Source organism: Symphalangus syndactylus, chromosome 14, assembly GCF_028878055.3.
Source record: "Symphalangus syndactylus isolate Jambi chromosome 14, NHGRI_mSymSyn1-v2.1_pri, whole genome shotgun sequence".
Lineage (NCBI taxonomy): Eukaryota > Metazoa > Chordata > Mammalia > Primates > Hylobatidae > Symphalangus > Symphalangus syndactylus.
In genome coordinates, this window is record NC_072436.2 from 28,068,246 (window position 1) to 28,080,269 (window position 12,024).

The 12,024-nt window shown below is 35.5% G+C and overlaps 1 protein-coding gene across 4 annotated transcripts in view; it reads right to left on the reverse strand.

Moving 5' to 3' along the window:
* Positions 1 to 264: 264 nt before the first annotated feature.
* Positions 265 to 12,024, reverse strand: part of LRRTM4 (leucine rich repeat transmembrane neuronal 4) — a 771,510-nt gene continuing 759,750 nt past the window's right edge. For 3 of the 4 annotated variants that reach the window (XM_055241363.2, XM_055241364.1, XM_055241365.2), the window contains one exon: positions 265 to 1,493. In XM_055241363.2, the coding sequence (XP_055097338.1) occupies positions 1,272 to 1,493 (222 nt within the window). In that variant the 3' untranslated portion in view covers positions 265 to 1,271. The remainder of the gene's footprint in view (positions 1,494 to 12,024) is intronic. The other variant, XM_063616602.1, reaches the window with a different exon arrangement.

The following is a 12,024-nucleotide window of genomic DNA, read 5'->3' on the forward strand; positions in this document are numbered from 1 at the left end:
ATGATTCAGTTACCTCCCACTGGGTCCCTCCCACAACATGTGGGGATTATGGGAACTACAACTAAAGATTAGATTTGGGTGAGGACACAGACAAACCATATCAGGCATAAACCACATCTCATATTCCTTTTCTACACTTCACAGGGCCTTCATATCTGACCATGGAACACACAGAAAACACTTGATAGATACCAACTGATTCTTATTGAAGTACCCTGATATAGACTAGAAGCATTCCACAATATACAGATAAAGCACTCAGCATTAGGTGGGCTGTGGTATACCAACCACAAAATAATATATTTATTTTTCAATATTTTTTCTTTTATTGATAAAAACTACACAAAAGCTAATTGATAATTAATTTAAAAAGCAATGTTACACATTATCTTGTTTCTAGAAATTTGTCAGCTTGGCAGTTTCATTCACTGAGCCCATGGTCAGGTCTCTCTTATAGACTTAGTCCACATGAGAATGATTATGCTGGTCTTCTCATTCGGAGATCTTCATGGCTCTCTCAGACATCCTACACAGTGAGGGCTGCCAATGGGACAAAACAAAATTCCTTCTATCATGTACCATATATGGCATTTGTCATGAAGGGTCATTCACCCGGACTTACTGGGTTTTCCAGTAGTTTTGTCAAACTTTGTGGTCAACTTTCTCTGTGGTCCATGGTAAAGCACATTTTCTTTTGGTACAACATAAGCTTTAATGCTCATGTTTTGTATTAGAAACTTGACCAGGAAAGAAAAAAATTAAAATAAGAACAAACAACATTTTTAAAGAAAAAATAAATGAAAGCAATTTAAATAAAATCTGTGAGAGTTACACACACCTAAAGAGGAAAACTGTTGTTTCCGTAGCTTCCCACCCACCCCTGTTTATTTGCTCCCCTGTGGTTCTCCAGCCCAGGAACCATGCAGTGTAGAAAAATCAAATATACAAACAAACCTATATGTAGCTAGGGTGAAATCTATTTTTATAAGAACTTGACACTCTTACTATTTACATCCGGGAGTATTTTTGTTTGTTTGTTTTACGTTTTAAAGCAAAGAAAGTTCTGCAGTCCTCCCGGTAATGCTGCAGGTGCATTCGCTGCCCTCTTCAAGCAGTTTTTTTTTTTTTTCTTTCTCTTTTCTCTATGCCATAAATGTTTTAACAGGAACGATGAGCTTGCTCGATTGCGCGATTGTGGACACCCATTCTCCTTTAAGATGAAGGCCCTCCCTCCCCCCATGGAGCTCCCCAGTGAGGAGTTGGCTTCAGCGTTAGTTTGCAATTCTCTCAAGGTAGATGGCCGGTGCTGCCGACCTGGCGATGGTGGCGATGAAACTGTGGTCTCGCCCCAGCTCCAGGCCGGGGCTTTCGTCCTGCTCTGGAGACACTGTCTCGTAGCCCTTGGTGACATGGAGTGGCTGGTGGGCCTGGCAGTACCCGATCACAGGCTGGTCATAGCTGTAATATGGCAAGGGCTTCATGTGGTGTGGCATCTGGATATGAGAAATAGAAAGATTGGTTGATTATAAAATTGCTTTGGAAAGATAGGACAGCACTCATCAGATTGTGTTTTTGTTCTCTTTCATGCTGTTTCAAGTCATCAACTACAAATTCAACTACAAATAAACATTAACAAAATCATGATTACTATTTAACTCAATATTGTTTTGTCAGCATATTATGTGTATAGACTTTGTACATAAAACAGTATCTTTCAACTTTTTATTGCTCTAGCTAGCTAGCTAGCTAGCCATTGCAATAACAGAAAGTTAGAAACAACCTAAATGCCCAAGGAATTTTAAAATTGATTATGTAGATCCTACATTTGAATGTAGATCTTAACAATATAGGGGAGGATCTATCTGTTGTAATATGGCAAGATATGGTACTAAGTAGAAAAGGTGCAAAAGAATGTATGGTATGATCTGTTTTGTGTAAATAAATATATTTACACTTTTATTTATATATAAACATATGTAACTTTTTATTTGATATCTATACACAATTGAAATCTTTACTATCATCATGTGTAACTTTTATTTAGTTTTAAAAAATAATCACAATTTCCCATAGATTAATTATAACACTCTATCACATATCAATACTGGACCAAAGAACTCTGGAATCATGGGAGAAGGCACATCTTTATGTTCATAATATGTAATGTTATTATTAGTTTTCAAGGTAACAAGCCAAATATGTGTCTTATGTTAGCATAATAGACCTGAATAGGTCTGCAGAAATTCATTTAATATAAAAAGCAGAAAATATCAGTTATAATAATTTTGAATTTTCGTGGAGCTTTTAATTAAGCCATACATTTCTGATAAAGATAAATATATTCCAAATTTAGAAAAAAGCAAATGATACTTGCTTACTTGTTGTTCTCATGCTAGAATATTTCTCATACTTGTGAGTTACAATTTGACACTCTTGATGAACAATCTGCAGATGAGAAAAGTGCAAAGGCTCCATTGCCCTGTAAGGTTAGACGTTGTGGCAGGTTTTAAACTATTGACTCTCAGCTCTAAGTTCCCTTCTGTGGTTGCTTTTAGGATGCTGAGGTTTGGACTTTGCAAACCACATATCTGTTTTATTTGTGGCTTCCTGTTAGGCTTTGCCAGTGGAGGGAGATGGCAAGACTTGGCAGGGAGAGGGAATTGCTCCCATTGTTGGTGTCCTGTTTTGTTTCTTCCTGCTCCAGGAATTTATCCTAATGGCACGTCTTCATTCTGGCTATATCAATTTATTCCCATAGCAGCAGGTGCTGCCTCTTTGTAGTATTTCCAACATTTGCGGTATATCCAACATTTGATCTCATCAAGCCCTCCTCAGAGACACCAGCGCTAGCACCAGAGAGATTTGAGGTTCATCACCACAAAGCTTCTCCTCCAAGCTTTTAAACCTTAATGATCTTCCTTTCATTCCCTCAGCCCTGTAAGTGGTAAGGGTGGTAGCTACTTCCTAACATTGCTGTTACTGTGATAAAACGGCAATATCTTAGCCTTTGCATAAACTTGGTTAATAACTCTATATCCAGTTAGCATTCTTTCTAAAATTTCTTTCTTGAAATAACTGATATTTTGTCAGTCTCCCAACTGGACTGTGTTTGAATCCTTCTGTATCTAAAAGTGCAGAAATTAAGTTGTTTTGATTTTATAATTTACTAGAGTTAACTACCAGAGGTCTTATGGCTCCCTATACTGCAGGTAGTTAACCAGTCTTAAATATAATTCAGCAAACTTATTTTTAGAAATCATTCGTCTGTTTACTATTCAGGTTCCTCAAATGCTCTTAAAACTAGCTCTAGTATTTTCTTGCTGGTATTTTTATTAACGTGATTAATACAACAGATTTGACAGAAATTCACTCTATTTGTATGAGAATTATATTTTTAACACCTCTCTGCTTATTAAGGGGAAAGTCACCTCCTCACAGTTTTTAAGACTTAGATTAAAGCAATGTTTTCTATGGGCGAATGCAACTCATTAGTAGGTTACGAAATCAATTTTGTGAATCCAAATAAGCATTTAAAAAATTAAATTAGCTAGAATAGAAAGTATCAGAGTATAGAGTAAGGATAAGTTGTTCATAAGAGTTTTGTTTTAAATTTATGTATGTGCATATCAATGTGTGTACTGGGTCATATTTTGAATTTTGAAAATTGGGAATCATGGTAAAACATGTTTTTGAAAAAATACTTGATCAAAGCACATATTCAGATTACAGTTATTTTACAGTGACTGGCAATAGCCTAGATAAATTCCCATTCTGTTTTTACTATTCACTTCTATTAACTTGTATAGTTCACTGTTTTTCACAATGAGTTGGAAGATTAAATCAATATGTAATGCTTTGTTTCTGATTTGTTGTTGTTTTACTTCTAAAGGAAGGTAAAAACTATTTTCAGGAAGTCTTTTATGAAATAGTAACGAGTATTTCTCATCAAACAAGTTATTGATAAAATCTTGAATAGCCATTCTATTCTGTAAAAAGGAGAATTGCAAAAAATACATACTAGGTCAGAGTTGTGATTGATAAAGTGATGTTTTAAAAATTGGACCTTAATTTCTGTGCTGACAGAGCTAGGAACAGACTGTAAAGTGACATGGCCGAATTACTAGATACTAAATACAAGTTACCTCTAATCTACCTCACCCCAAATCTATTGTTTTGTTTTGTTTTTATTATTTCTTATTCAATGAGACCTCTTTCAGTCAGTACAGATTCAGACGTAAAATGTTTGCCAGCGGGATCTATTTTAGGAAACCTCACAGGATTTTTTTCAGGGTGTCAAATTCCTGGAGATATGTGTGATTGGTGTCATGGGTCACTTAAACTCCAAGAAAGCATTGAAATGTAGGAAGACACTTTGTGCTGACATTTCAGCAGGGAGAATGTTTTGAAAAGGGACTTCCTAAGAGTAATACAGCCCGTTAGTAGTCTCTTGTTAACTGGTGAAGTAACATAACTTGAAAATCACATAAGAATTCAGCAAATTATTTCCAAATGGAAACAATATTCACTGATTATAGAATATTTATTCTACACTTTGACTTAAATAAACGACTAATTTTCTACAAATTAGCCAAATTACTAAAAGACATCAACATGAACATTAAACATGGATTGTAGTTTTGTTCACCGTCTTGTGGCACTGTCAATGGTCTTCACAAAGAAGAGATACTTGAATTCACAAACATGTATAGAACAGTGAATGTGAGATGAAATCAGGGCCTCAGGGATCTTTTTGCACAACCAGATGAATCTACAGATGAAAATAAGTAGATCATAAGTGAACATTGTTGAATTTGCAATGTTTACTTAAAGCCTTTTAATTTAAACTATAGTGGGAGAGAACAATTTCATAACTAAGAAATCATGGTATTTGTCTTCAAATTGAGTTGACTCAAAAGTCAAGGGACCTGCATTAACTGCAAAGCTTTAGGTTTACATATTACACCATTTCTGAAGTGAGAAAATTCGTTTTGCTATTACAATTGTAGTTTATTTTTTTATAGCACTAAAAAAAGGGCTCATTTCATTTTCTCTATTGTAATTGAGACAGGCTTAAAACCTCTTGGAGAGTAAAAACCATTGTAAAGTTCCCTCCTGCACAGCAGACCAATAGCAAGAATTCAAAAGCCAAGTGCATTGGCAAGCTTTGAAAGAGTATCTAAAATGTTTGCTCTTTTACTCTTCAAGTCTATTCTATAGGGCACTATGTATCAACTGAATTCGTGGTTTCTGAGGAGCTTAGAGGCTGAGGTCTTGTACTTTACGGTAATATTGTACAGTACATTAACCACCTGGGTCCCTGTGTGTGTCATTGTTTCCTTTCCAGTAGTCAAAACAAAGTATTCTTAAGTTTTGCTTAATTCAGATTTGGTATTTTTGTAAATGGGTTCTCAGAGCCTCTCCAAATGGTTCTGTGTTCCATCAGCTCTCTGATGAGCTCCACTCTATAGCACAGCAGAACAACACTATTTAAAGATGTCCTCGTTAGCACACTTGACTGCTCATTGACTGCATTGGAAGCTGCACTTTATTTACAGATAATGGATGTGGAGCATAGAATTTAAAAATCACATAGAGAAATATATTCTACTATTCTGAAATTCTGCTGTTTGCTACTCTGAATTATATGAGCACTTTAACATAAATCACATTAAATTTTTCTTTCATTCGGGGATAGTTTAAATTTGAAGTAGGTTGTGAAAGGGAGGAACCATTATGACTAATTATAAGTCACTTTAATCCTCTTGAGTTTCAAGTAACTCCTCTCAAAATAGGGATAATAATGACAACTCATCGACCTCTATAAATTTCAGAAGACGCTGAAAGTATTCCCTGATACTGAACAAAGAAGGAATACACTGAAGGGACATAGTCACACTCTGGTTTTACTCAACACTGACAGTGTCTTTCTTGAAAGGTGACATGTCTTTTGTCTGACAGTTTCCATTTAGAGAGATGCTAGCACATGATGGCTCATAGACTGGCTCATTAACAAGCCCTTCAGTCCTATTTTCTGTGCTAAGAAGCTAAGAAACTTTTGTGTATGTTCTGGTTTTCTAAAAACATCATTTATTGTTCAGCTAGAGTATTTTTTTCTTCAAATACAATGAAGAAAGTTAAAAGTGACACTTTTTTTTTCAATTATAGGGGTTCATAGTGTTAGTGATTCAAAAAGAGAAGTTAGGGAGAGAGCATATTTTTCAATGTTGGGAGGAAGGGTAATTATAGAGGATTATGTGGAGTTTCACAATCTGAAAATTGATTCAGATCCCATAATTCTACATCTATCATAATTATATTTAAAGTGAGAAATGAACGTGTCTGTATAGTAAATGTGAGAGCAATGTGAAATGGACTCTTGATATATATGATCGTGAAAGGCTTTTGAAGTTCGGTTTTGTTATGAGCATGAAATTCCAATATTGTGACCCTCTTTTCTCAAAGGTATTAGCATTAGTTGTAAGTCGTTTAAGAGTCGGATCATTTTAAAATTACCATGGACTATCATTAGTCTTATTTATTAACTTTTCATGAACATTGTTCACATTTCAGCATGAGTTCTTTCAACTAAAGTCATAAAAAGTTGATTTTCAATTTTCTAAATGACATTTCGTCTCTAATTTTCAGAATTAAAGGATAGTGTCTAACTACTCAGGGCATTTAAAAAGTACCACTATATAAATCCAGATGAAGAATTCAATGCAGTTGAATTGCTTAATGAAGATAGACACTTCACTTATTGAAAGTAAAATTAATTTTAAAATGAATGTCCATAGCTAAATGAATATACAACTTAGCCGTTATTCTACTGGCTATATTAGTATGTGACAAGAATGGACAAGGAATAAGTACGTGTAAACAAGTTTGGGTACTGGTTTTTTTTCAAGAACTTTTATTAAACTGATAGAACCTCAACTCATTTAACTTAAACAAAAGAGGAATTTCATTGGCTCATAGAATACAGGAAAGGATATAATGGCTAAACTAAAGGATGAGCAAAGATAGCACTGAGTATTAGGAACAACTGAACCTAGGAACACAATGTCATCAGGGTCCTGTCAGGGTCCTGTCAATCAAATGTGCCTGATAGTTTCAGCATGTTATCTTCATATCCTGGCTGCTGAATGGCTTCCTGCACCTGACAGACATGTAAGTGTGAAAGCTCCCAAGTTTTATGTATTCCAGTCATGGTAGATTACATTATGGCTACAGTTATTTCTACCACCCCTCACCAATAGGTGAGGTGTCTACTTTCCTTTGCCTAGAATACAGGCTGGCCTTGTAACTTCTCTTGACCACTATAACACAGTGACAGTGACACTATATGAGTTCCAGGAGCCTAACCTATCTAGCCATTACCCTGTGAACACGCTTGGATTATTTTGCCAGAGGATGGAGGCTGTGTGGAATGACTGGCATCTTAGACCAGCCAGTCCCCGCAGCACTCACGGGAGCTCATCAAGCACAAGTGCACAACAGCAAAGTCTGCAAAAGACCCTAGATATGCAGAATTGCTCAGCTAAGCCTAGCTCATATTGCCAACCTCCACAGACTCAAATATATGTTTTCTGTTGTAAGCCAATCAGTTTTGGTGTGATTTGTTATACAGTAAAATCAATAGAGCAGCTTCCATTACCAAAAGGGACTATATTATGTGGTCCCTGGTACCACGTTCATAAATATATATGAAAAGATCTTGATTATTTTATCTTAGTAGTCTACCCCTGAGCCATTTTACTATACTTACAATGTTCAATATTTATATAGATAAAGTTTAATCAACTTCTCAGTTCTGGTCATGGGGAGGAAGTTTTGCAAAGATAAGACAGCTCCCAGACAACTAAAAATTGATTATTCTGATGACTAGATAACTTATTTTACAACACTATTTTGAGAAAGTACCTTAAGCTCAAAAGTTAACTGTTCTGTATTAAGATGGAAATTTGAGTCCTGATCTGTGATTACTAACTCCAATTTCCCATTCCAATTAGTTTTGTAAAATGAAGTGCTTTTAGTTTTTTCGTGTTTCTTTTTTCATCACCAGTCCAAAACTCTTAGAAACTTCTGCAAGACAAAGAGGACAATATACTAACAAAAAATGTTCTAGCATATCGTTCGATGCAGCTATAGAAAAAACTGGAGAAAAATTATTTGCAAAACTATGAATCTCTCACTAGCATGGTGTATCCACGGCTGGTAAAGAAGGAGAAAAATGCAGAGTTTTGAGCAGTTCCCTGAACCTGTGTAAAATGAGAGAGAGCACTGGAGTTACAGGAAGAAAAGGAGCCTCAGCCTTACTCACAGGGTTCACGTTACAGAATACTAAGGAAAGCAAGGGCATATCTGAACCCGGAAACTCACATTCTATTTGTAAACTAAAATTAAACTAAGCCCTCCAAACTGACTGAACAGACCCTCTTTTGGCCCAGGGGACATAGAAAAAAACTGAGTTCCTGGCCATGGCAAAACAGGAGGTCAGACATGCCTCATTATACCCACTCCCTGGGGAAGTTTAAACACAATTGACCAACATTAATGTTGAAAAAGCTATCATAAGACTGAAAGAACAGATGCTTTGTGGCAATAAGATACCAAATTATAGGGAAGACCTAAGGGCATGCCAGGCAAGGATTAAGTCATGCACCCTTACAGATCATTTTGACCCAGTATGCTGTGGTTTGCTCTCACAGCCTGACTCTGGCACAGTATCACATGATAAATTGGTAGACTTCTTTATCTTAATTTAAACACTCCTTTTTATGAACTTCAAGTTGTTAGACATAGCTTTGTTCCTTTAATCAATTGCAAATTAGAGAATCTCTGAACCCACTTAGGACCTGTAAGCCCTGGCGTCCGTATATTCTGCCTTTTTGGGCCAAACCAATGAATGACCTCCATGTATTGATTCATGAGTTTGCCTGTAACCTTTCCTTCCTTAAATTGTATAAAACAGAGTTACATTCTGACTGCCTAGCGACCACTTACTCAAGGCTTCTTGGGTTTATCTTTTCTCCAGGCTGTGCTCTCTCATATTGAATTAGAATAAACCTCTTTGAACAATTTAAAAGAGTTCGATTTGCTCTATCATCATATTTAAAGAAGGTAATTCTTCAAGTGACTTCCTAAAACAAAATCTCTCTCCCTACTGTTTTATTTCTTGTTGTTCATCTACCTTCACCAGTAGCAGTTTTTTCTTTCATTAATCAAACCAAACCTCTCTTTGAATAGAGGCCCATGCAATCTCTGAGCTCCTAATATTTGATATACACAAAAACCTCCCTCCCTAAAGAGAAGCTATAATAGAAAAAAATCTCCAGAAATAAGAAAAATTCAAGAATTCGAAAGAAGATGAGGAAGGCAAGATTTACTAAAAATGAATGAAAATAGAAACAATTTAAAATGTATTCTCATTGAACTCCCTTATCTAAAACATTGCTCAGATACTTAGTATCTAGTCACATATTTGTTGAATGAAAGAACAATAATCATACCCTTTATTTTGTTTTGAAGATGGAATAAATAATAAATCTAAAAAATAATCTAATTTATGGAATAATTCATTAAATTTATTAACATTTATTTTAGAAAAAAAGGAAAACAAGAAGACAATGGTGCAAATTGATGCCTCATTTCCGTTTCTTTTCTTATGGGCTAAAATGTGTATAGTAGATTGAGCATGTAAAATGTACGACACTCAACACACTAGATGTTGTCTTTTTACACTGATTGGACTATTGGGACAATTTTAAACTTTCATTTTGACAAAAATTTCTCTATAGCATTTGTTTGTCTTGTCCTGTTGTTATTTAGAGGTGGGAACATGTACTATTTGTGTACTCAACAGTTATCCAAATTTTAAGTCAGTCAGGGGATAAGAGAACAAAACATCCATTTCCATCTTTATTGCTGTCCTACCAGGATTTGTTGTCTGTGAGGTGCCCAGAGAGTTGATTAAGTTAATGAATGAGGTACAAGCCATCTTTGAAGTTAGCTTTGACTCCATTAACTGGGAAGCTTATTACATTAGCAGCACTCGCAGCATTCAGTGAGGTTTTAGGCTAATGAGCTGGATTAATTAGCTGGTATTAATTTCTAAAGGCTTTCCTTCTGTAGCTCCGGCCCCTAAATTAGAACGAGTAAAGTCTCCCCAATAGTGCATTGTAAGCAAACAACCTATTTAAGTGAATCTACATAAATTTCCCTCCAAAGTACTTACTACAAAATAGAGATGATAGAATTTCCAATCACATAACTTTCTCCTTTGTGAAAAAAATAATTGTAGAAGTTTTAATAATATACAGAAGACAAGTTTCTCCTAAAACGGAAAACAGTGATTATTACTTGGGCCCAAGTTCCCTCCAGGAAAATTAAACCCATACAAAAGTAAACAAACAGAAACAAATCCTATCAGTGTATACAACAGGATCAATTTAAGATATGTTTGTTTTAATCCCTTCTCAGCAATTTGAAAATGGAAATGAAAGCAGGAATGCCAGTACTAAGAAGGTGTAATCGGCATTACAGAGTTTCCCATCCAAGTTCATTTGCAGTTTCTCCAAATATTTAGAATAGCCTATTTCAGTTTCCATATGAATTTGTGTAGTCTTCAATTTGGATCTATATTAAACCGTTTCTAGTGCCCTTAACTTGTTTTACGTAAGAACATGCATCTTGCCTGAGCAGAATGCAACTGATTTGCTTGCCTTTTGCAGATTTTGAACATATATTCACTTCATGACCCTCCCAATGCCTCCAATCTGACAGTGCAGTGGGCATTCAGTAAAACCCAAGAAATTAGTTAACAAATGTAAAAGTGAAATGAAATTCACATGTAAGGGAGGTGATTGAATTTCTTTCTATCATGTACCTGTGTAAAGCAGAATTGCATATCCCATGGTAAAAGTTTAGAACCTACAGACTGACACAGAAGTAATAAAACTGCAGAGGACGTACACATGCTTGATACAGTGAAATGATTACCGTGAGTCTAATAGATTACAAATATAACTTCTTGGAAGACTGGCTGGTCCTCATGAAAAGAGGCATTGAGATGTATTTTTAATTATAAAAGGGGGAGAAGCCCATTTAGAAAATGCAATTAAAATTTTTATTCTGATTGAATATATTTTGGAACAACATGGCAGAATGATTCACAAATAATACTGGTCTCATATTTTGAATAAAATGTGTAAAGGTCTAGGTTAATACCTGGATCCCTGCCATAGAGTGTATACTATTAAGGAGTAATTATATGAAAGTGAATTTGCCATAATAGCTCATTTATTTATGTGTTCATTTCATTATTCACATGGTAAATATTTATCACAGAAGTTGGCAAACTTTTTTTATAAAGGGTCAATAGTAAACATTTTAGACATGTGACCTATACAGTCTCTATCATAACTACTGCAGTCTGTAACAAGCACTCAAGTCTGCCTTTATCGTGAGAGAATAGGCTTGGACAAAACATAAATGAATGAACATGACTGTTTCCATAAAACTTTACAAACACTGACTTGGGATTTCATTTAATGTTCATGTGTTAAAAAATATTGATTTTCATTTGATTTTTTTGTTTCTAACCATTAAAAAATCTAAAATCATTTAGGTTGTGGGCCAATTTTCTGAGAGTTAGGCCTTGTGCTAGGAGCTGGGTATATAAAGAAGAATAAAGTAAGGGTGCTGTACTCAAGGAGTTTATTAAGAACTGACGGAATGAGACAAACCTAATTCCACTTCCCTGTGGTTTAGACTGCATAATACAAACCAGTAAAGCCGAGGTAGAAAAGCACTCCCAGCTGGCAGGCACTGCAGATTTCACTGTGAAGATCCAGGTCTTCTCTAGAATAAAGCTCTCAGTGCATCCCAGACAATGAGCTGGACTCACATAACCTTGGTACTTGGAAGTCAGACTTGAACCTTCAGGTGGGAGTGCTGAAGTCACTATTCAGGTCATTTAGATCAAACATGATCTGGCAGGATAAAAGCCCACTGACCTTTTAGAGA